Consider the following 24,883-nt stretch of genomic DNA (forward strand, 5'->3'; position numbering starts at 1 on the left):
TTCTTTCTTTCTTTCTTTCTTTCTTTCTTTCTTTCTTTCTTTCTTTCCTTCCTTTCCTTCTTTCTTTTATTAATTATTGCTAATGGTTTTCCATATTGGTGTTTTGTAGAAGATTTTGTCTTCCCAGTGTTTTGTTTCCTGTTGTTCACTAAAAAAAAGTTTAAAAACCACTGGCCTGGCAAACGGTGTTTACCTAATAAAGTTTCACTCTTTGCAAGGTTTAAATGAGATAATCCATAAAATGCTTAGCACAGTGGCATTTAGAGTACTAAATAAATGCCACGTGTTCTATTTCTTATTCTGTTGGTAAATGCTTAGTTAACATAAGCCCTTAGGGTGATTGTGCATCTGGTTTGCTTGGGACAGTCCTGATTTACTCCTGTAAATGGTGTAATTTTTTTTTTTTTTTTGCGGTACACGGGCCTCTCACTGTTGTGGCCTCTCCTGTTGCGGAGCACAGGCTCCGGACACGCAGGCTCAGTGGCCATGGCTCACGGGCCCAGCTGCTCCGCGGCATGTGGGATCTTCCCGGCCCAGGGCACAAACCCGTGTCCCCTGCATCGGCAGGTGGACTCTCAACCACTGTGCCACCAGGGAAGCCCAATGGTGTAATTATTAATAAAGCCCCATTTCACTCTCAGAAGTGCCTGGCTTTGGATGACATATTATTTGGTCACCCTAATTCTGCCCCATTTCATGCTTTGGAAGAAAGTCACTTCTTTTACTGCAAAAATGGTGTTGGGTGCAAGGCTCTGATTTCTTTGTGGCCACAGAATATGAACAGTGTGTATGGCCAGGCCAGAGAGGATTCAGATATACTGCCCTTCCAGAAATGTCAGATAGCACATGTCACCTTAGCCCCATCAAACAAAAAAAATCAGTGTCTTCTCGGACGCTCTGCAGAAAAGCACATAGCTTTGTCAGCTGAGGGTAAACTCAGGTTAGAAGAGAAAAAACTATATATTTTTTCACCTTCGCTACTGGGAGGGTGTGTTGAAAAAACCCCCTCCAGATGCCCAGGAGAGAGATTTGGTTTTTAACATGTTAAAATTGTGACCTTTTGTGACTATTAACTCACACATACAAAGAGCAACAAGCCTTTCCTGCTGCACCGCCTAGAGCGTATCCGGTCTAATCAGTAGACAGAAGAAATGCTGCAGCGGTGACTCACTTCTGGGCTAACAATGGAACTTACGCTCCTTGGCTTTTTATTATTTTTGAATCTGGAATTCTTTTGGTAAAGTTTGGTACAGTAAATTTAGAACAAAAGTTGTGGATGTTAATGTGCCTCATGGGTCTGATAGCTTGGGCATGAGTCAAACAAGGCTAACGTCTGGGGCTGAACTTGGGGTGTCTCAGACAGACATCTTCCCTGTGTCTATATACCATGTCATTTCAAGGACGAAGAACTTAAACATTTTGATTGTTTCTGACCGGGTGTTTTGAATATAGATACTTTTTTCTACAAAGTATTTGTAGGGCATAAAAGCCAACACAAGTCAAATGATAATTCAATGCACTAGCATACCTTAAGTTCCATTTTTTTTTTTCCTGAAAACTAGCCAATCTTCTTCTGAACACCCAGGTTAACACTCAATTGGCTCCTAGCTGAGAAGAAGGAAAAGGTCGTCCTGACAACCACTTGGAAGATTCGGTTGGCATTATCTGTTTTACGAGAGGACGTCTTGTTATGGTCTCAAGAACTGTGATGTCAAGTAAATCCAAACCAATTTCTAAGCTTTACCTTCAAGTGTTCTGAAAATAAGTAAACCAAAATGTTCAATCCCTGATCTTCAAATGAGATCGTTGAAATTCACTAATTAAGGGGAATCTCTGGGATTAGTTGGGATTGCAGAAGGATATGGCTAAATGTAAGACAAAGGTTGGTAAAAATTATACCAAGAGGTGAAAATTTTAGCTTTGGAATTATTTTAACCTAGTTTTGCTAATATGGACACATATTAGCCTAGGAAACTGGTGGCATATGTATTCCTCTTCTTAGGTTGTTATAGTTAAAAAAAAAAATCATCAAACTAAAGTGATTAATCAAAACATTTAAACAATGATATGACGCGCACTGGAAGCATTTTTCTATCCTGTCTGGGAAGCCACAAGTAAGGTTTTTGGACGTCATTGCAATTTAAGGCCTCCAAGGTAAGGATGTACAAAGACAACTGCAGATTTCACTACTGGCTCTCAAAAGGGTGGATTAGACAGATTGTTTCCTGTTTCTGGCGAAGGAAAAAAAAGAGGGAAAGAGGAGAAAAAAAAAGGCTTTGGGATCACAAATTATTTTATGTGTTTCACTTCCCAAATTCTGTTTTCAAGTTCTTCCAGAGTTCAGAGGTGTCGAGTGGGATGAAAAGAAATACAGTGAGGAAAAGATTGCCTGAGGTCAACCTACAGTGGAACACGTTCTTTGCCTCCCTGCCTAGACGTCTTCTGGTGTCCCTACCTTGCTCCTTAGTCATTCTCCATATGCATGTGAGGCAGTCTCTGAGTATCCTGGGCCATTTTATTATTATGGATTATTATTATTACTTTTAAAGGGACAAGAGCATCTCTCAGACTCAGTGTGTAAATGACCTTCATCACTATCTCACACCATGAAAACAGTATACACAAGCCTAAATGAATCTCTTGTAGCAGGCTCTAAATATGATGAAAGTGTTGGTTTAGCTTTAATAGCAACTGGAATTCTTAATTAGGTGGTATCGTCACAATAGTTTAGTGATATTTAAGATGAGAAGATTTAAGCAAGCCATGGAAGGGCTAAATAATAAAACAGGATTCATTTATAAGCATTATGGGATTCAAAGTATAACCATCAGGCTGGGGTCCATGAAATATTTTACTCTTGAAAAGGGGTCCTCAGACCAGATGAGGTTGGAGGCTTCTGATATGCACCACTTCTCTTTCTCCATATGTAGACACAGAGGCTTAGAGCAACAAGTGGTCACACTGGAAATTAGGGTCAGAGCCAGGATTAGCACCAACATCCTTGACATCTGGTCCAGGAATCTCTGGCATCTCTTTCTCTAGTGGCTGCCTGCTTCCCACTCCCACCAGCCAGTGCTCTGTCCCAATTGCCTGCTACTACCTTCATCTTTTAATTAAAAATGAATATCATGGCAATGAAGGAATGATCCATGAACACACTTCTAAATAAAACACCTGTGGGTGCCCTGCACTGAATCTGAACTCCTATTTGGAAAAAAGAAATCCCATTTTAGTTCAAAATATGCTCAAAATTATTGTTAATAGGAGAATCAGACTCATGAATCTGCAGTGAGAACTGTAGTATCTATTAATAGAAGTTGCCTGAAAGCCAATAAAAATAATGTCTTGCCAGAGAGTGAGGAATCCACTAAATGGTTCTGTCATTGTTGTTACACTGGAAACATCCATTCAGCATAACACACTCATCTCTAAACCAGACCATCTGAATTTATTGCTAAAATGCAGACTTGTGATCTGAGTACAAATTGCTGGTTTCTGTTATGTTGAATAACAATGATCAAGCATTGTAATTTTTTCTTTCTTTCTCTCTCTCTTTTTTTTTTTTTTTGATAAGGTCTTTGATCCTACTCAATGCTCAAACTGTTGATTGATCAATCATGGAAGCCATTTCCAGTACCAAAACCACTTTCTTTTTCTTTGCTGTGAGCCAGGCTCTGGACTTCTCAGAGGAGGCAGATAAAAGTGGTGGGGGGTAAACTATAAAAAAGATGCAATGTGCAGCCTTGGATCACTAGTGGGCAGAGGCCATTGCTAAGGAGGGTATGGGAGGATAGGAAAAATTCTATGGAGCTTGGACCCTGCAGAGTACAAAATATTAGCCCTCTGATATATTGGCTCTGTCTTTTGTAGCCCTTATTATGCTCAGCTGGATGCTTCCAATCAGTCCCACCCTTTCCTTTCCCCTTTTTAATGGTCTCCACCCAGGCTCAAATTCCTATGCCATCTCTAGTCTTCTCTTCGCCACCAAACTTCTTGAAAGAATAGCTTATATTTATTATTTTACAACTTCTTTCCCTCCCTTTTAGATAGTGTCTGAGGAAAGTTTTGTGTGGTCAAATAAATGTGAAAGAGTCCTTCAAGGAAGTGTAATAGATTTCCATGCTGGGGGACACTTCAGATCCTTTAATGCTTTAATACTTTTTGTGAATATCCAAGTGGAGAGGGGTTCTAAGAAATATAGCATATAGCTTTTTCTCAAAATTAATTGAGAAGCTTTTAAATTTTATTTTATTATTATTATTTTTTGCCTGAGTACAGGCTAAGAGAGTCTGACACTTAGCGGGTTCTCATAGTGTAATTAATCGTTAAAATGTGCCCTGAGAAACACAGTCTGGAAAAGTCTGTCAAGGAATCCAATTTGCTCTACCCAGGCGCCTGATGCACGTTCAGCAGTAGATGTTTAGTAAATGTTTGTTGAATGAATGACCGTATGCATGATTCAGGAGGACTGCTCTGAGCAGAGATCGTGGGTGACTGTTCCACAGGACACAGAATTCACACCCATCTACAAACATCCATCCTAAAACATCCCCCAACAGGGTCGACTGCATGGACTCGACATGCTCAGTCACACCAGCCCCATCTCCCTGTGCTGAGAAGGACCCCGTATTGGCTTCATGCTTTGCTGTTGCCACCTTGAAAGAGTTAATCATTTTTTAAAATGGGGCTCCACATTTTCATTTTGCACTGGCCCTGCAAATCAGGTAGCGGTTTTGCAGCTCTTCTGCCCTCACCTCCCCAGTGCCCAGAGCTGTCTATCAGTCTCAATGGCAGGGCCTCTTCTGGAGCCCTCTCTTCAATTCCTCTTCATCAAGACCTAAGTTCTGAATGTCTTCCCAATGTGTGGAGTTACACACTCTCTAGCTAACATACCCTCTAGCTAACATACCCTAACTGGAAAAGGATAGATCACCCTGTTTAAAGTGTTAATAGCCAGGAAGACATAAGGTATCACTCTCACCTCTCAACTGTACGTTCAAGAAACTTGAAAAAGGAATGACTCTTTAAACCAAAGGCTGGCTCTCTAATAGTAGTCTTTTAAACATTCACTACACACAGATATTTTAGGCACCCTCCATAGACAGATATTTTGGGATGAGGCAAATTCTCCATGTTCCTCAAATTATATTTTTCAGGCAACTGCTGACAATATCACTTTATTCATGAAACAGCTCTCCTTCATATTAACCATTGTTTTAAAAATTATAGTGTCATTGCATTTTTTTATCGGCAAAGAATGATCAAAGAGCTAAGTTTTTGTCTAGCAATTCTTCAATAAACATATTCCAAAAGATTGTTTACTTTCATCAAAAACAGTCATACCTTTTGAGTTAGAAATCAGAAGTCCCAGATGCCAAAGAGGTCTATTTCACCAGTTTTCTTAGCTAGGTGACATTGGGCAAGTTACTTGCTATCTTGAATTCTTTGTTTCCTTATTTTAAAAAAGTGAGGCCAAGGAATATCTCTTTTCTGACTCTTGGGTTCATTTTGGGAGTTAAATGAGGCATGTGCTCTGAAGACCATGGTGCAGTGACCATCATTAAATAAACCACTGCTGTCAACAGTGCATTTTGGAATGTTTCAAAGACAAAACTGAAGGCAGGGACCGCCACAGAGACCAGGATTGGGTGCAAGGTTTGAAGAGCTGATGAATAACGATAAGCTGCAAGAGCAGAAGGACAGGCATTTGGATTTTCTGAGGCCACTTTTCCCTTTACCAATATGAGTTAAAGCCATGGTCGACAGCAGCAGTCACCTACAAACTGGAATTCTGAAAGTGAAGTATGACAAGAAAAGAATGAAAAAATGAAGCAAGATGCAAGAAGGATGGAAAGAAGTTGGATGGAGACAAAGAAAGGAGGGAGTTTTCTGTTTTGCTTTTTATAATAACTAAGGAAGTGCACAACAGAAGGAAGAGACAAGAAAAAGAAAATCTGTTAATCCTGTGAAGGAAGGAAGGCAAAGGAAAGACTTTTCAAGGAAAGTTTCAAGGAGACGATCTGCTTCATAAACAACAGAAGCAGCGGCTCAGAATTTATGTAGAAGGGATCTTGATGAATAAATCAGTTAGAATGATATCAAGACACATATTGGCAGTAATTCAGATCCAGGGGGTAGGGAATCCATAGGCTTTAGATCAGCAGAGAAGTTGAATATGTTTTGAAAATCCTATCAGGAGTAAAAAGACAAGCCTTGTGGGAGACCTTGGTGGTGATGGAGGGCCAAGGCTAAAAATTTCTGCCCATTTGCTTTAGGAAGGAAGGAGCCGATAGAGGAGGCATTGTGATATGGTTTTAAAAATGTATTTGTGATTCTCTTCAAAGCTAGAGAACAATTTGGTAGACTTGACAGAGTAATGTGACAGGGAAGTGGAAACCAAGGTGGAGGTCAGGCTATAGAAGCCGGTGGGGGAGGAGGGAGATGGGAGGGCGAATAGACAAGATCTAAGAGTAACAAGAGCCCAAACAACGAGCAAACCAAGCCCCCCCTTTTTTTCAGGGTGTTGTTCCAAATAGGGTCAGAACAGGTGTTGGACATCAACTTGGAGTCCGTTTAGATCTATGTATTTGGCATTCATGGAGCTCTGGCTCTAGCTAATAGGAAAGTAGGTGCACGGACATGAACTGGAGTCCCTGGGGGATATGTGGGTCCCATGCAGGAGCCTTGTTTACAGAAGCACAAAGCAGAAGAGATCAAGGTCACCGCAGGAGCAACTCCACACTGACTGGGTACTGTCCCTCACTCTCTGACATAGGTCCCCTCTTCTTGGTGAAGGTAGGTCGCGGAGTCTGAAGTGAAGCAAATGAATCCTGTTCCAGTTGGGGTGGGCAGTAGTGGATGGAAGGCAAGGGGGTTTCAGGAAACCAAGACAGCAATTATAAGAGGAGGAGGAGAGAGAACTGAAGCTGATCTTCTTATGCACAAAAAGTAGACATTTTTGGAAGTAGTTACATGAGGGGTATGGAAAGGCAGAAGTGAGGAGGGGGGTAGAGAGAGGGTAAGAAACCTAGACTAAATGTTCTGCTCAGCACTCCACAGGTATAATCTCCTCTTAATGTTACTGCAACCCTGTGGCGTATATATTATTAGTTCCAATTTATAGATACATGTTCAGGTTCTTGCTATATTTATTGATAATAACTGTGGCTAACCTTGGTTGCATGCTTAAGTGCCAGTCACTTTACAGATTATCTCTTAATCATTATAACAACATAAGAAGTAGATACTATTATTACTTCCATTTTCCAGATGAGAAAATCAAGGCATGGAGAAGTCTTATAATTTGCCCAAGGCCACACAACCAGGAGATGGTGGGAGCCAGGATGCAAAGCCAGGTAATAGATTTCCAGAGTCCATAATCTTAATCATCAAGGTAAACAGCTTCTAATAAGCCAAAGTTAAGAGAAAAATAGAGGGAAGATACACTGACAAAGACTTAGAAATTACTATTTAAAAGGAAACAAAGAACGATAGTGATGGGGAGGGAAAACCTCATCTGGAAAGGAGATTTGAATGTTTAGTTTTTAGAGACTGGAGAAACTTCACTGATGATCTTAATAATAATGAAGATGATAGTAACGAAGTGAACATTTATTGAAAGGCTTCCTGTGTGCCAGACTCTGTTCTGAGTGCTTTATATATATTTTCTCGTTGAATTTTCCGAACAATTCTTTTGTCTCTATTGAAATTCTAGGACCTAGTACATAGTAGGGGCTCAACAAATATTTATTGCATGACTTAAAAATGTGACTTTTGTAGTTTTACTTTTAGGAAACTCTAGGTCACAGGGCTAAATTCCAGGAGGCTCAGATCCTGTGACTCTTGTTTTATTACCTCAGAGCATTTATCTCTGTCTGAAATTGTCCTGTTTATTTCTGTGCTGTTTATTATCTCTTCTCTTCTCTCTGTTAGCATCTAAACTCTAGGAGAGCAGAGCCACACTCATCTCCTTTAAGTACATGCAGCATCCAGAAAAATGCCTTGCGTTTAGGAGATGATTCATAAATATTCGCTGTGCGAATGAAAGAAGAGAAACCATAGCTCAGCTCTCAGAACAGCTCTTCATCCATGATAGCACAGCAAACTGCAGAGCAGGGAGGTCCACTGCTCATGTGCCCGTACAGCATCTTCCTCTCTGTGCCTGCTCTCAATGAGCACCTGTGCACGTTCTCGGTCACTGACTCAACTGTTCATTTCCCCAGGCTTAGTTGTGGAGCAAGGAAGAAAAGAAATTACTTGTTTGTCCTGTTTTCAGTGCATAAACAGACATCATCACAAAGGTGATCAAACCATCTATACATAAACATGACTCTTCCAACTCACACCCATTAGGATGGCCACTACAAAAAACAAAACTAAACAAACAGAAGTTGGAACCCCTGTACACTGTTGGTGGCACTGTAAATGGTGCAGCTGCTGTGGAAACCAATATGGTATTCCTTGAAAAGTTTAAAATATTACCATATGGTGCAGCCATCCCATTTCTGGGTATATACTCCAAAGAATCTCAAATAGCTATTTGTACATCCATGTTCACAGCAGCCAAAAGGTGGCAGCAACCCAAGTGTCCATTGACACATGAATGGATAAACCAAATACGGTATATACGTACAATGGAATATTATTTAGCCTTAAAAAGGAAGGAAATTCTGACACGTGCTACAGTATGGATGAATCTTGAAGATATTACGCTAAGTGAAAGAAGCCAGTAACAAAAGGACAAATACTGCATGATTCCACTTACATGAGGCACCGAGAGTAGCCAAACTCATAGAGTGAGAAGGTGAATGGTGGTTGACAAGAAATGGGTACTTGTTGTTTAATGGGTACAGAGCTTTTCAAGATGAAAAGAGTTCTGGATTAGGTTGCAGGACAATGTGAATGTACTTAACACTCTGAACTGTACTCTTAAAAATGGTTAAGATGGTAAATTTTGTTATCTGCATTTTGTGCAATTAAAAAAGGAACAGTGGAAAAAAAGACGATTCTTGGTATTATGACATATGCCTCATTTTTAAGGATCAAGATCCTAAAGTGAATGATTCACTTAAGTCACATGAAAATGCAAAGTCCCTATGGAGGAACAGAGGTGTGAGATTAAGAAGGAACAGCTACCACCATAAACAACCTGCATCAAAGACAAGGAAGGGTTAAGCATAAGCTCTTGGCTTTGGACTCCTGAGGGTCAGTGTTGCAAATAACAGTTTCTTTGATGGCTTTTTAATGTAATGTACATTCCTAAGCATTTTACACAAATCTCCACAGAGAGTTAGGACTTCAGAGCCTGTGGTGTTGACAAAGTCAGGCTGATCGGATTAGGTTGTGATGATGACGCTGCTCTGAAGTGTCTCTCACCCTCTGCCCCTGACACTCACCTGTCCACACGCAGCTGGCAGACGATGCTCAGCGCGTCCACAACTCCTTCTTCTCTCAACTGTCGACAGCCGATGGATGTAGCAATAAAACACCCCGTCCTGCCTATCCCTGCACTGAGAAGAAAAGGTAACGCATTAAAAAGTGCAGGAAAAATAGCAAAGGTAAAATATATTCTTTTAAAAAGGTACTTTTAAAATTGGAAACAATTGCGATTAATAGTAGTAATTACAGCAGCAACAGCTCTCATGTACTGAGTGTACAAACCCGGCCCTGTGCTGAGTGCTTTAACAGCAATTCTTCCCTTTAGGTCTAAGCAGTAGGATGAATGGAGTGGAGGGAGGTAGTAGTGGGGGAGAGAATAGTGAAAAAGGTACTAGTTGTTCTACAAAGAAGAATTAAGGCCTGAAATTAGGTAAGGTATGGGCAGTAGCAAGGAGGGGAAAGACTTATACACATCATAAATGTGAGTGTGGAGGAGTGGAGCTGAACGGTGAGAAAAGCAAAAAGTCCAAGGTGACTCGCCTGGAGAACTGGAAGAATGGCAGCGTTTGTCGAGAGGAAGTGGGAATTCTGGAATGAGGGTTGATTTGAGGGAGAGAGTGGGGACTTTGGTCTTGGATATACTGATGTGGAAGATGCTAGTGAATAACTGAAGATTCAATTCAGTTAAGGAGAGAGGATGTGGCTAGAAGCACATATTTCCAAGTTTTTTTTTTTTTTTTTTTTTAATCAAGGTAACAGTTAAACAGACATACTACCTGTCATGGAAGGTTTACTCATGAATCTCCTTCAGACGGTAAGTCATCAACTTAACAAACAAGCTTTCTCTCTCGCTCTCTCTCTCAGCAATTTCAACCACAAATGTAAATTTCTCTCAGATCTCCACTTAAATTCCCCAAGTTTCTCCTAAACTCTAGATTGGCATTCCACCTCCTAGCTGGCACTCTTGCTGTTGCTTTTTTACACTTGCTGCATTTCAATGTATCTAAATTCAGTGTATCTAAAACAGAATTAATTATCTTTTTCCTCAATGGCATTACCAGGCAGCCACAAGTTTTCCAGCCTAGAAATCTTGGAGCTATTTTCAACATCTCCCCCTCTCTCAACTCCCACATCCAATCTGTTACCAATTCTTATATTTTCCACCTCTGCGGAGCTGTTGTGATCCATACCTTCCTTTCTATAAACTGTGCTCACGTTTTTGAAATCTTACTTTATGATTAGCAATGATCTCATTATGGTTTCCAAGGCTCAAGACTCTTCCTGGGCTAATTCATGATATACACAGCTGCTAGGTTCATCTTTCTAAAACAGGGACCGGATCATATTACTCGCTACTCAAAAACTGTAGATGGCCCCCAATGGTCACAGCACAATGTCTAAGCACCCTTCCATGGTATTCAGGCCCTTACATAATATGACTGTGACGAACTTTCAAGCTTTTTGCTGTCAACTTTGTACCCTTTGCGTCATTGTTTTCATTTGAATCATTGCAAAAAACTCCTATTTTCTAATTTTTCTTTTTGTGTTAATGGATATTTCTCCAATCGGAAATGCCCTCCCTCCCACCTTTTAAAACCACAAACATTGGACCTCTTTTCAAGATCCTGTACAACATTATTCCAACTTTTAGAGGCTTTTTCAATCCTCATGGTTTGAATGAATAATTCCCCTCTTGGCACTCAAATAGCACTATTTCTCCTACATGGCACTTACTTCCTGTTGAATGTGGGTGCAGAGGAATTCAGATGAGGAGTGAGTCCCTTTTAGTTGAAGTGTCTATGGAGAGTTTGTCTCAATAAAGAGACAGGACTTGAACTATACCCTGTGAATGGCAGGCATTTTGGTTATCATGAAGGAGAGAGAATGTTCCATGGATGAGAATGGTAAAAGGAAAGAATTGCTGTAGAATAGAATGACAATGAGTTGGCTAGTCTGGCTTAAAGAGAAGGTTACATTAGAGGAACAGTGGGAAATAAGACTGGGAAGGTACAGTGGGGCCTATAAAGGATCTTAAATGGAAAGCTAAAAGGTTTGGACATCATCCGGTAAAAGAATGGTAGTCTTTTTTATTCCTTTTTTTTTTTTTTAGAATTTGTTGAAAACAATGAGTTTTCACTCCCAGAAAATTCACCTAACTTCATGTATTCAAATCTGTTCAAGTCATTTCAAGTTCACTGGCCCTCATAGCTAATCCACAGATCCGAGGTTGAGAACTTTTGCTCTAGGGAATGGGAAGCCTTTGAGAAGTGCTGAGCATAGACTCCATGTGATGAAAGAGGGTTTTAGGCACCTCATCCAAGAGGAGTGCACAGAATAGGCTGTAGTAGGGGTGGAGCATGGGGAAGTGGGGTGTGTATGTGCAATTAGCCGACTTCTTCTAAAATACATGGGTGAGGTCATAAGGGCCTGAACTTGGGTGGTTGGGCAGGAAGTGATGATTATGGGAGAAGCTTTGAAGGGAAAGCCAATCTGGTGACTGATTAGATATGGAGGCTGGAACTGAGAGAAGGGCCAAAGATAACTGTCAACATTTGATGTTGAGTGCCTGGAAAAAAGATGGTCTCATTCTTAGAAATAGCAATCAGAAGGGGAGCTGGTTTCACAGGGGAAATGGTAAGTTCATTTTAGATATCCTGACTGTTTTATGATTTTGGGTGGGGGACACTTCCAGCCCTAAAGTATGGCCAGTTAGGTATTTTTCTTCAGCCCCAAGCTAAGTTTAGGATGAGGCCTAATGTTAGAAACTAGATAATGACACTTTGGATAAAGAGACATATAGTAAATTTTACCCTTAATTAAACCACAAAGGTTCAAAAGAAGGCTAAAATTATAATCTAAAATAATATATTTTATTTCTTAACAATATCAAAAACTATCTTACAAGACTTAGGAGAGTCAATAAAGTAACACCAATTATTTGGAGAAAGTATGGAGAATAAATGGCCAGTTATATAAATAACCTTAAAATACATGCTTTAGTTTGGGCACACTAACGGGAAAACAGGGGGAAGAGGTATAATTTAAAGGAGAAGACCTTTAAGCTAGACGTTAGGGAAGGGAACCACTGCGGACATCTGTCACTGTGTCGGCCCAGCCTCCAGTACCGCATGTTCTGGTAACAGCACTTTGTTCTCCTTTTGGCAAATTACCACTTGCCCACTTCCCATTTCATAAATTTATTTCCATCTGTTTTTCATGAGGTAACTTTTAGAATAGTTGACTGGTTTTCACCAAATTTGACATAATAATAAATGTTATCAAGATACAATCCTAGTAAAGTCCAGGGGCCATCTTGAAACAACAAAAGGCTGTTGATAATTTAAAAAACCATATGTCATTCCTAGCATACGTGAGACTGATGAGACTAATTGAGTCCATCTACGTTTCAAGGTAGAGGACTGAGTGAATAAGTTCCCCTGTTCCCTGAGCTATTAATTAGAAGTGATATTTTCTCCACTGTGTGACTGCTGAAAATATGCTAATGATGTCACTTCATTTCTGTTAAGTATCGTCTCGGTCAAGCCACAAGTATGAGGAAGTTAATCATTTTCAATACATATTTAATTTATCAGCCAAGTCAGAACCAGGAAGTAAAACCCAACTTCCACCTGCTCTATGACTTTACGAAGGACAGCTGCTTACGCAGAAAGGACAGCTCATCCCTTACCTGCAGTGGACAACCACAGGCCCTCGGCCCACGGAGGCAAGTCTGTCTTCTTCCACATCCAGCATGAGCTGTAGAAGGGGCTGGGCACTGGCTGGAGTCTTGTGGTCGGGCCATGAGGTGTACCAGTAATGCTTCACGTGTTGCGTGTGACTTCCTTGCTGAAAATAGCAACAGCCACCAGATGCTTCATTGTCCTGTGGAACTAAAAGTCACCCAAACCACAATACTGAATGCCTTCTATCACTCCCATCTTGCTGGCAACTTATTTCTAGGCGGAAAAAAAATCTAGGAGATTTTTGAAGAATACTCTTTCACCCTGAGAAAACTTTACTGTAACTATGCTGATGCCAAAGTTTGACAGCCTTGCTCTGTTAAATGATAAATATGTATTTAGTACATATGTTTAAGATATATTTAATATAGAAAACATACATATGCTAAATATATGTTTGTAATTTGTTATAATAAACACAATGGATGTTAGATGAAGATATAGCCAAGAAAGAATCAGGATATAGTGCGTTTCCTGCTCTTTGAACATTCCTGAGACGTTATTATAAACATATTGACCAGTATAAGAACGCTTAATTTTATAGTCAGTCTCTCTAATAATTCTACACTCATCCCAAATTCCAGTTTTTCACAGCAGTGAGGAATTCCTGTAGTAAAGGAGCGACAAGGGGGTCACTAGATTAGAAATGCTTTGAGTGAGGGTCCACGCACATCACGTCAAAACCCAGTGGGGGGCCTGGTGTGGACGAGGCACTTGAGAACACCGTGTTGAACAGGTCTCAGTAAGTGCCTCGCGGCTCTGCATCTACCCTCTTCCTCTCTGCGGTGATTCTGTCCTGGTAATGAGGCTCTAGATAGAACTGGAATCTTTGGGCTGATTGCTCTCCAGAAGTAAAAACAATACCATGGCAACAGTCCTCAGCATCTGCTGCCCCAAACTTAAATAACTTTTCTATGACATAATGTGGTCCGGGAAAGTCCCCATAAATGACTGTGACTCCAGCTTTTGGGAGATCTCATCAACACTTCAGGCTTTTCTTGCCTCCCACAAGCGCAGATTTTCCCTTTCACAGTTTCCAGGCCTTACTTAAATCTGCTTAGACCAAAGGGACATTAAAAAAAGAAATCATGGTACAGTCTCTAGCACAAGCCTTTAGTTAAAGGCATTCAAAAATATAGTATACTATATTAGTATACTAATAACAAAGAAATCCTTAAGGGAGTGATTATAATTTCTCCTTGATCGTGACATTATTTAATTTATTTAAATTGAATCTGCAGTACTTATTAGGATAAATAATTTCAAAGTAGAAATGTAATCCTCCAACATCGCCTACTTTGTAGATAGCTACAGCTCCACAGTTTTACCTTTAAGACAAGGTTTCGAACGGTGTAGTTATCACATTCATTTACATTGATAACCAGAACCTCGACTTTCCCATATATTCCTCTCTTTTCTGGCCAGTAAAGCACACATTTCTGGAGGAGGGGAAAGAAGAACAAATATTAAAGAAGCAAATATTAATGGTTTTCATTGGCCTTGGAGTATTTTTTATTCAAGCATCTGAAAATTTTCTATTTAGTTAATATAAAAAAATCAAGTATCAATTCTTACAGTTCTGTAAATGAGCTAAAACCACTGAACCGTACATTTTAAATGGGTAAGCTTTATAGTATGTATAGTGTAGTATAAATTATATCTCAATGCTTTTTAAATAAAATATCAATTTTTACATATGTCTGCCCAACACTATTAATCCCACACCAAAAAATAATTAAGGCAAAATTTTCCAAATCCCCATAGAGAAATTAAGGACCAATTAAGAACTGAATTAAGAATTAGGAAGCTAAGATCCAAATATTAGAGTTTATCCTGTGATGACTAGGATTAAAACGAATGTTTTCCCACAGTGATTGAGGCAAGTCACATTTCCTGCTTCATCAAAAAAAGTCTCTAATTAGAGTATCTGTAATGTGTTAGGTGCCACAGAATCCAGTTTCCCTTGTATGTAAAGCAGATGTAATGACCATTAATACACCTAAGGTATTATATTTTCTAGGACCAATGACCCTTTCGCCTATGGGATCCGTTGAAATAAATGTATAGCAAAATTATTTAAAAAATTTTTATGATGGATCCTCTTTGAAGGGTTTAATAGCAGTAATAATAATTATATGGCGAGCAAGAAAATATAATGTGGTGGTTAAAGTGCAAGCTTTGGAGTCAGAGAGCCTGGGGCCAAATTTTGGTGCTACCATTTATCTGTGAATCCATAAACAGGATACTTAATCTCTCTGGACTCAGTTTCCTCAAGATTTAATACATGGAAAGCACTTAAGACAAAGCCAGGCATACAGTAGGCATTAAAAACATGATGTTATTATTATTATTATTATTGTTATTTTACAACTACTCAGTTATGGAATGGGTTTTTGATCTAAAGTGATTAGATTGTTACTTAAATATGCATTAGATCATGCATTAAATATTATATTATTTTTATGATATCCAAGCTACATTATTTAAAAAACTACAAAATAAGACTCAAGCATATATATAAGCTCATATTATTTATTATTTTGCCTTTTAAACAACTGCAAAAGAGCTATTAATTTCTTGCCACATATTTTAATGACTAAGAATGTAAAGTGTGAAAGTTGACATTTTATTTTCAGTGCCCAGGGAAGCAATTTAATTTTAGAAATATTGTTTAAATAGAATTCATGATTTTCTTTCAAACACACATGCATATTTATAGAGAAATTCTTTCACTTCTTGCCTTCAACAGGGACTTTGAGGTCCTCAGTACACTTGTTTCTTTACATCTATGTCAAAGGCACGTGACCAAACTTGAAAAAAATTAAGTACTTACAGATTTAAAAGAGTAGCAGCAAAAACATTACAGAATTACAGAACTAAAGGAAAAGACACATAAAGTATCAGAAACAGACCTCTGGGGCTCTATCATGCTAAGTACCAAGTACTCTATGTGATAAAGCCACAAGGAAGTCACTTCACCTAGTGGAATCAGTGTTTTTCATCCACTACAATAAAAACACATTTGCATCCTCTACGTTCTGGTCCTTTTCCAAACAAAGTAAATCATTTTCACCTCTATTTACACGCCACCCCACACCCAAGACTGTCAAGCAATCAGGCTAAAGGCTTACTCTGGCTAATATAACATTAACATTAAAAAAAGAAATCTTTAGCACAGGGAACTATACTCAAAATCTTGTAATAACCTATAACGGAAAAGAATCTAAAAAAGAATTATACATATATATATATGTATATATATATGTATAACTGAATCACTTTGCTGTACACCCGAAACTAACACAGCATTGTAAATCAACTATATTTTAATAATTTTTTTAAAAAAGCAATCTTTTAAAAATACAGCAATTTCTTTCCCTCCTCATTTACGAGTTGCCAAATGTCTCAAATTCCCCCAGTTTGTTAAAGGTAATCATACTAACCAATTTGCCTGGTTTCTTTCAATGGAGCATCAATTATTTCGCTGCAAGACCCGAGCTATTTTGTGTCTTAAAACCCATGCCTCCTGGATGAATCCAAGAAGAGTGACAAAGAATCTTGAAAAAGGTACTGAACAAAGAAAGAGGCATTCAGTGGCCCAGCAGTCTGGCATACGTGGCCCCATTGTCCAAGATCACGTCTGAGGAGCAGGCCCCTCTTTGGGAAGGTGGCTCTTGAAACCGGTAAGAAAAGCTGTGAGGCAGGAGCTCTCAGCCTGCACCCTGACTCTTAACAATACAATCCAGGCTTGTGCACCTACTTGATAAATGGAAGCGCTGCTCGCTTCTCTCCCAAGCTTGCCGGGGCCCTCTTGAATGTTTTTCTTGACTCTTTACCAAAAATGAAATTGGCAGCAGCCTCCCAGTAGACAATGCAATGTGACTTGTTCATTCAAACAACCCTTAATTAGCATCCCATCTCCTTTCTGAGATACAATAGCTTATTTCTACACACCGAATACATTTTTCCCCCTTTTAGGAGAACGTAGAAAAAGAGACCAGAGAAGTGTGGGTGCTTTTGAATATGAAGTGAGGGAGAGTGGCAAACATAGTTGTTTCTAAGAGCACAAGTTCATGTTCAAATTAGTTTTGTGAAGAGCTTTTTAGGGTTTCTTTATTGTGGTGCTAACAATGATATAAAAAAGGAAAATGCAAGGAAGGAAAATGCTCTCTTACAGATAATATTGTGAAACCATAATAATTGTAGGTAATTTGAAATAGCACGCTACCTAGCAGTATGTAACCCCAAATCATCACTATTCTTCTGCTAGATGGGCTGATTCTTGCAGTAAAATTATCTATTAATTCCAAGAATTCATAATTTGGAGGACAAAGAGGTTTCCAGAAGGTCATGTGTCTCTTGTGCAAACAAGTAATTAGTGAACCCTAACTAAAGATTCTGGACATCAACCAATGTTTCATAATCAGTGGTTTACAGCAAAAGTAGAACGCAATGCAAAGCAAACTGATATTTTTATAATCTTTTTTTCTTTGACCATCCCTCTCACACCCACAATAGGACTATTTGTGTATAAAGAAGGAACAGGTCTAGCTAGTATTTTAGTTGCCTGAAAAAAAAATCTATTTTTAAGTTACTTTCTTTTTAAATTCCATGCACTTAAAATCAAAGAGATTTTGCTCTATGAGCTAAAGACTATCATCACATAGAAAGTGGCTCTAAACAAACAAAAAGAAGATACTCAGTTGCATTTGGGTTACATTTGCATATAAGACAGAATGGGTCAGATTTTCTAAAATTATTATGGTTTTGGTTACTCTAATTCTTAGTGTTCCAATTAAATATTAGTAACATAGGTGCAGCAATTTAATATTAAAAGCACCTTCACCAACCTTATATCACTGAATCCCTTCCACGATCATTTCCGTTAGGTAGAGCAGAGAGTAGATATTGTTGTTATTATTATTATTTTTTATCATTTTACAGCTGATAAAACTGAAGCTCAGGTGTTTTCATAAGGTTTTCTGGGACCATCCTCTTGGGGCTAGGACCCTCTGAGCAAATATCACTTTATACATTCAAGTTTCTGTTTTTGATTTCTGCACTAATAACCGACACTTCTTTTTACAGCAATAACCAATGCCCTCCCTTCCCTCTATGAAATATGCTGATGCTCGTGGAACACTGAAAGCCCTCTTTCCGCTCTCTTACTAAGTCCAGCAAGTCTGTCACTATTTGCTGAGCTGTATGTTCAACAAGTGGTATTTATATCCGAACCTCTTAATGACAGTTGTACTTGTTATTAGAGCCCAGTAATTTAATGAAACTTTACATAAATCAATGAAACATGAGGGTGGAAAGAAAAAAAGAATTGTTCTATGAAATAATTGCATAAGTTAATTAGGTTTTCGCTGGGGAAAAAAGTAAATCAGTAAAGAAAACTGTGGTCAAATCAGGTACAGGTGAGACCATTATAAAAGGGCAAAGTTTGGAAATATAGACAGGATTCTGCATTCATATTGCTTTACAAATTTTTCTATGTTCTCTCACATTTCAAAGAAACTTAAATGGCACATTTCAATGACGTATAAAGGGCATGATTTACACAAACTATATGACCGAGAGCCAATATTAAAAATAAAAAAAGACAGTCCCATAATAAAATAATGAACAAATTTGAATATGAACAAATGTACCTGTTTTAAGACAAAGTAAAACATTAGAGTTTTTTTGTGTGTTTGAGTCTCCACTCTTATTTTTTTTTTTTTTTGGATTAACTGTGTCAAATAAGAAGGCTTCTAACTACAGCTAGAAGTAAAGCAGGCTACAGCAATTGAATAGAACCTAGCAGATTAAAAATTAAGGTGCCAAGTTATATTTGGAATGTAAGCATGTTTGAAAGGACAGGTGAGTAATTTTTCTTAGGGGCTGTCAGCCTCTGAATTTCTGGCTACTCTTAATTGCTTGGGTAGCGTAACTGTCAAGCCCCTGGTCTTTCAGGAAATGAGCTTAGGCTGCTCGGCATTGCTGGGCAGTGCTAGGTCAGGGTGCTTCTCTAGATACCAAATATCTAATTCTGGTCCTCCAGGACAGCAGAATACCAGTCAGTGGGTCTCCACTGTCTTGCAAATTACCCTCCCTGACCTTGTTTGTACAGACACTCTGATTATGGGACTTTGCTCGTTTATTTTCATTCTTGGTACAAAATGTGAATCCTCTTGTCCACCCCACACTTCAAAGACTGACCTCTAACTTGAGCATGACTCCCCCATCACAGTTCCAATCCACACTTTCAAATTGTCCACTACTTTGTTTTTTTTGTTTGTTTGTTTTGCTTTATTTTGGCCGTGTCGGGTCTTAGTTGCAGCATGCTGGATCTTCGTTGAGGTACGCGTGATCTTTCGCTGCGGCGCACGGACACTGCTTTGGGGTGCGCGGGCTTCTCTCTAGTTGAGGCGTGCAAGCTCAGTAGTTGTGGCTCGTGAGCTTAGTTGCCCCGCGGCATGTGAGATCTTAGTTCCCTGACCAGGGATCGAACCCACGTCCCCTGCATTGTAAGGAGGATTCTTTACCCCAGACCACCAGGGAGGTCCCCTTGTCCACTACTTTGAATGAGCAGATCTGACACTTTTTTGTTTTCTTTAAACCAAATCAAAATGGCTTGTTCATCTCCTCTTTCCTTCCTGGAGAGAACGGTTAGAGATTTTAATCTGGACTGTAAGCAATCCCGCACACTTTCCTCTGGCCACAATCACTGCTTGGACTGGAACTTTCTCCCTTCCCACTCTAAGTAGGGAGAAGATTTGAGGAGGGTGTATATAGTGGTGAGGAGTTGGGAGTCAGGTTGTCAGCCATTTGCCCTTGGGCAGGTTGCTTAACCTCCCTGTGTCTCCGTGTCCTCTTTTAGTGGGATTTACAGATACGTTTATTGTAAAGATTGCTTTCTAAGCATATGGTTAGTGCTCAATAAGTATTAGTTATTTGGAAGATCAAACAGCCCAGTTTCTAGACTTTCTATGTATATTTGGTGAACTTTCTAGATTATCTAACTTAAACTCTAATTTTTTTAGCTAACTTTAAATAGCTGAGAAGATGTATTTTCATTTCATTCATTTAGAATATAACATAGAATAATTAACATTTAATTACGAGTGTTTTATCAGAAAAATTTATTTTCTCTTCAAATGTACAGCTTAAAAAGGTCTACTTTATTTTTAAGTATAAGTTACTTATATATTGAATAGCCAGTCATTCCCAACTGAATACCCATCAGATTTCATCATGAAACTTAAGGTCAACATGGGATATAATTAATACTTATATTGCAAAAAAAAACCCCCACCTTTTCTGGATGTATTTAATTAAGTAAAGATATCTAGAGTAGCTGTGGCTTGACTCAATGAAGTCATTGCTTATCTTCTTTTGTATTCATAAAATTCTTATAGGCTGCCATTTATAAATTTTAAAATGACCTCCTTATCTCATTGCAAACTGTCTTCCATCTCTCTTACTCTACCATATGTTTGTTTTCTCCACCCCCATAGCACCTAACATTTTGTACCTGTATACAATATTTTAAAATTTTGTTTCTTGTGTATTGTGTCTCCCCTTTTAGATTGTAACTCCATGAAAGGAGGGATCTTTGTCTGTTTTGTCAATAAAGATATAATCCAAGCACCTACACTGGTGCTTGATGGTTGACAGTTGATAAATATCTGTCAAATGAATGAATGAATACAGCATTGGATGTTTTATAAAGAGGAATGTACTGAATGTCTTCAAGGTTAGCTGGAGAATTCCAGACGCTAAAGATGTGGTACAGTTAGATATATTTCTGGAAAACATGTTTTTTCAAAAGTCCACAGCATTTAGCCAGGTCATTGGGAATAAGTTTTTTCAAAAGTCCACATCATTTAGCCAGGTCATTTCACACCTAAAAATATACATTAATTAAATAATCAAAGATGTGGGTAAAAAGATTGGAAATGACTTAAATATCTCTTAATAAGGAAATGATTACATACGTTTTAGCATGCACACAATGAAATTCTAGCAGTCATTTAAAATCATGTTTTTGATGAGTTACTAATGACATGGAGAGCACTCATAATATAATGTTAAAAGCAGAATATACAATGAATACAGAACCCTCTTTTATTCTCTATATTCGTCAGCAAAATTTAACATTCCAGTCCTATCTCCCTTCACTCTCTACTATGCCCAGACAACATCAAATGGCTCAACTCATGCATGCTATGTGGTGTCTTGTCTGCCTCTGTGTGCTGTTGCTTTGCCTGGTTTATGTTCCCTTGTGCACTTACTTACTCTGCAGCCCCTACTGAAAAACTGTAAGGCACCATATGAGCTGTATGGACAAAGAAATGTAATTAAAATAAATCCTTTCCATAATTTTACCAGAGAGAGAAAGGAAGGGAATGAAAACAGAGAATACTTAAAATACGATTTATTTATTTCACTTTCTGAGGTCAAACTGCTTGCAAAGTGTGAATAGGTCAATGGGCAAAATGGGGTTTGTAAGTATTTAAGTCACATAGCTGAATCCAGAGGAAAAATGTAAATATTAAGAAAGAATACAGCTGTGTTAAATACTTGAGAGAAGTATTTTATTAGGCCAAATGACCAAGTAATTCCCTCACTTCCTGAAGATAAATTCAGTGTCTTACTGCTCCCTGAAGCCAACAGTGGGTCTCTTGTCTTCTAATGTCTTGTACCCTTATTTGGCCCGTTTATTATGTTGGGGCAGTGATTAAGTACATGAGCTTTGGAATCAAATAAACCTGTACTAAAATTTGGACTCTATCACTCACTTACTTTGAGGCTGTAGGCAAATGGTTTAAGCTCTGAGCCTCAAGTTTCTCATCCATAATATAGGGATAGTAAATCGTGCTTTGTAGAGTTAGAGTGAAAATGCACAGAATTAACTGTGCTTACTACGTATATTTAATAAATGGCAGTCAGTAGAAAATATCTTCCACAGTATGTATACTATGACCAACATTCATACTACTTCTCTTCTTTCCTAGGAGAAAGTCTGAGCTAGTCTGAGGACTTTGGAAATATGCAAATGATTCCTGTCCTGCTTAGATTGATCTAACTCCAGCTTTGCAGATTTTGGCCACTGTGCCTTCTCTAGTAAAGCAATAGTCCACCTTGAAAGTTTGAACACTGTGTTTCCAATGTTTTATTTCTTTCAAAAGGAATTCCCTTCTTGAGATTTATCTAAATGAAGAAATCAAATTTACCAGCAATAAAAATCTCTTCTCCTTTCTTGCCATAGAAGATAACTGATTCTTCAGCTCTATTTTAAGATTTTTTTACTCTCATTTTATAAAGTAACTATGAGAATATTGGGATTATTGAATAAGAACTGGCAACTATTCACTTATTCCTTTATTTATGTATTAGAAAATAGAAAGGTTCATGAAAATATAAAGCCTGGGAATTTCTAAAGATAACTCCACCTTCACATATTTTTGGAGGAAATGATTTTTGTCTGTTCCAAACAATGACGCTTAACACAATTGAAAGTTGGCACATTTTTGGTAAACAGCATCTTCCTGGCAGTGTGAAGTCTACTGCCTATTTCTTTTGAGCCAGACTTCTCAGTATCATTTTGATCTGTAAAACATCAAAGTTTCCTCCATAGTATTGTATTTACATCTTTAGAGAATCTGGACGGAAAGGAATTTTTATTTTAATTTAATGGGTAATCAACAATAACAGAAGTCAAAATCTTTACTGAAATATTTGGAATTATGACTGGCCACGGGAAAGTACATGTAGCAAATTACACATAGAAAACATGTAACATAATCTATTTACTTTGATATTTCCAGAAGATATATCCCAGACATTTAAAAAGGCAAGAGGCTAAAAATGGTAAGAAAAAAATAATACCTCTTCAATTTCTGAATTATGCAGCCAAAGAGAAAAATAAAAACCTCAATCACCCTTTATGTGGCCATTATTATTATTATTACTTTTTGCGGTACGCGGGCCTCTCACTGTTGTGGCCTCTCCCGTTGCGGAGCACAGGCTCCGGATGCGCAGGCTCAGCGGCCATGGCTCACGGGCCCAGCCGCTCCACGGCATGTGGGATCTTCCCGGACCCGGGCACGAACCCGTGTCCCCTGCATCGGCAGGCGGACTCCCAACCACTGCATGTGGCCATTATTTTTTAAAAATTCTGGCTTTTCAAAAGATCTACTTGGCTCTCCTATGGAGAACGTGAATTCTGAGAATGGTACCAACAGGTTAACTCCAAGTATGATGCACTTGAAAAAGAAAGAACAAGATGGGCTCTATTCCTCTGCACATTCAGGATGGAGATGTCTGAGCATCATCAGTAAATCAACTCAGTGTCACTTTGAAATACATATTTATCTCATACAGCAGTTCTTTTAGAATCACAACTTTGGTCCTGGGGACAGAAGGGAAGAATATAACTGTCTGTTGGGGCTTTGGCATATTTGCCAAGTGTTCATACTATCTTTGTTGGACTTCTTTAAAATATGTCACATCCTACTCAACTTCTAGGGAATTCTTTCTCACTAACCATCAATCTTGGCTTCTTCTGTCCTGATGAAACCCTGATTCAAGAACAAGTTAAAGCACTATTGGTGTATTTCTGACTTTTTGTCTAAGGAAACAAATATATCACAAAATTTGAGGATTGAAATGCTCAAGACACCAAAATTATAATTTATCTTACACAGTTACTACAACCTATTCGCTAATCCTTGTTAGATATTGTTTCACATATGCTTTGCCAAGTATTAATCCTTAATAAATATGTAAAAAGAAAGTAATGTTTTCTGTGGAAAATATAACTTGTTTCAAAACATTTACATACTTATATTTATGTAATTGCATACATCACAGTGCTTTTTCTATGTTGATTTTATAAGATTTTATTTTTAATAGAAGAAATAGAATTAATAAGGGTATGAATGTGCTTTGAGAAAACACATCGTGACAATCTATTCAGAAAATTGTAATTCAAACCAAAGTGGGCAGGAGTAGTACAGTCTATTCAGATCTAGGAAATATTGCTAAATCCTGTGTGAGTTCTGGGTTGTCTGTGATTTTCTCTCGTTCCTCTGTGGGTATTATTCTACTGATTTTTGGCTATTGAGAAGTCAATTGTTAGTCACTCTGGTTGTTAAAATAGTCTCTGTAGTGTTTTTCAGTTCCACAGATGTGTCTAGTTGTGGATTTATTTTTACTTATCCAGCCTAGAATTTACTGTGCTTTTCAAATCTGAGAGCTCAAGTCTTTCACCAGTTTTGGAAAATCTTTAGCCATTATTTCCTCAAATATTACTTCTTTTTTTTATATTCTCCTTTTTCATCTTCTAAAATATCCATTAGACATATATTGGACATCTAAATACTGTCCTCTATATGTCTGAAACTCTCTTTCATATTTTTGGTCATTTTGATCTTCTAGGTAATTTCCTTAGTTCTATTTTTTAATCCAGTAATTATTATTCAGCTGTGTCCAGCTTGCTAATAAAACTATCTCATGATGTTTCTTTTTTTCATTTTAATGTCTGTATAATATTTATTTCTAGGACTCTTTGGTTTGTTTTTAAATCTTCCTAGTCTTTTGTTGTTTTTTTTTTTTTTTTTTCGGTACGTGGGCCTCTCACTGCCGTGGCCTCTCCCATTGCGGAGCACAGGCTCCGGACACGCAGGCTCAGTGACCATGGCCCACGGGCCCAGGCACTCCGCGGCATGTGGGATCTTCCCGGACCGGGGCACAAACCCGTGTCCCCTGCATCGGCA

At 38.4% G+C, this 24,883-nt stretch overlaps 1 protein-coding gene across 2 annotated transcripts in view; it reads right to left on the minus strand.

The window, feature by feature from the left end:
• The window catches only part of PTPRR (protein tyrosine phosphatase receptor type R), a 256,860-nt gene that overhangs the window by 6,634 nt on the left and 225,343 nt on the right, over positions 1–24,883 (minus strand). The window contains exons 13-15 of one of the 2 annotated variants that reach the window (XR_003791223.1): positions 14,447–14,557; positions 13,067–13,268; positions 9,396–9,509 (exon numbers count right to left, since the gene is read on the minus strand). Coding sequence is in view for 1 of the 2 variants with exons in the window: in XM_029206395.1 (XP_029062228.1) it covers positions 9,396–9,509; positions 13,067–13,224; positions 14,447–14,557 (383 nt within the window). In the remaining variant the exon portion in view is untranslated. The remainder of the gene's footprint in view (positions 1–9,395; positions 9,510–13,066; positions 13,269–14,446; positions 14,558–24,883) is intronic. The other variant, XM_029206395.1, reaches the window with a different exon arrangement.

The sequence above is a fragment of the Monodon monoceros genome, unplaced genomic scaffold (assembly GCF_005190385.1).
Source record: "Monodon monoceros isolate NGI ecotype Baffin Bay Population unplaced genomic scaffold, NGI_Narwhal_1 Super_Scaffold_6, whole genome shotgun sequence".
Lineage (NCBI taxonomy): Eukaryota > Metazoa > Chordata > Mammalia > Artiodactyla > Monodontidae > Monodon > Monodon monoceros.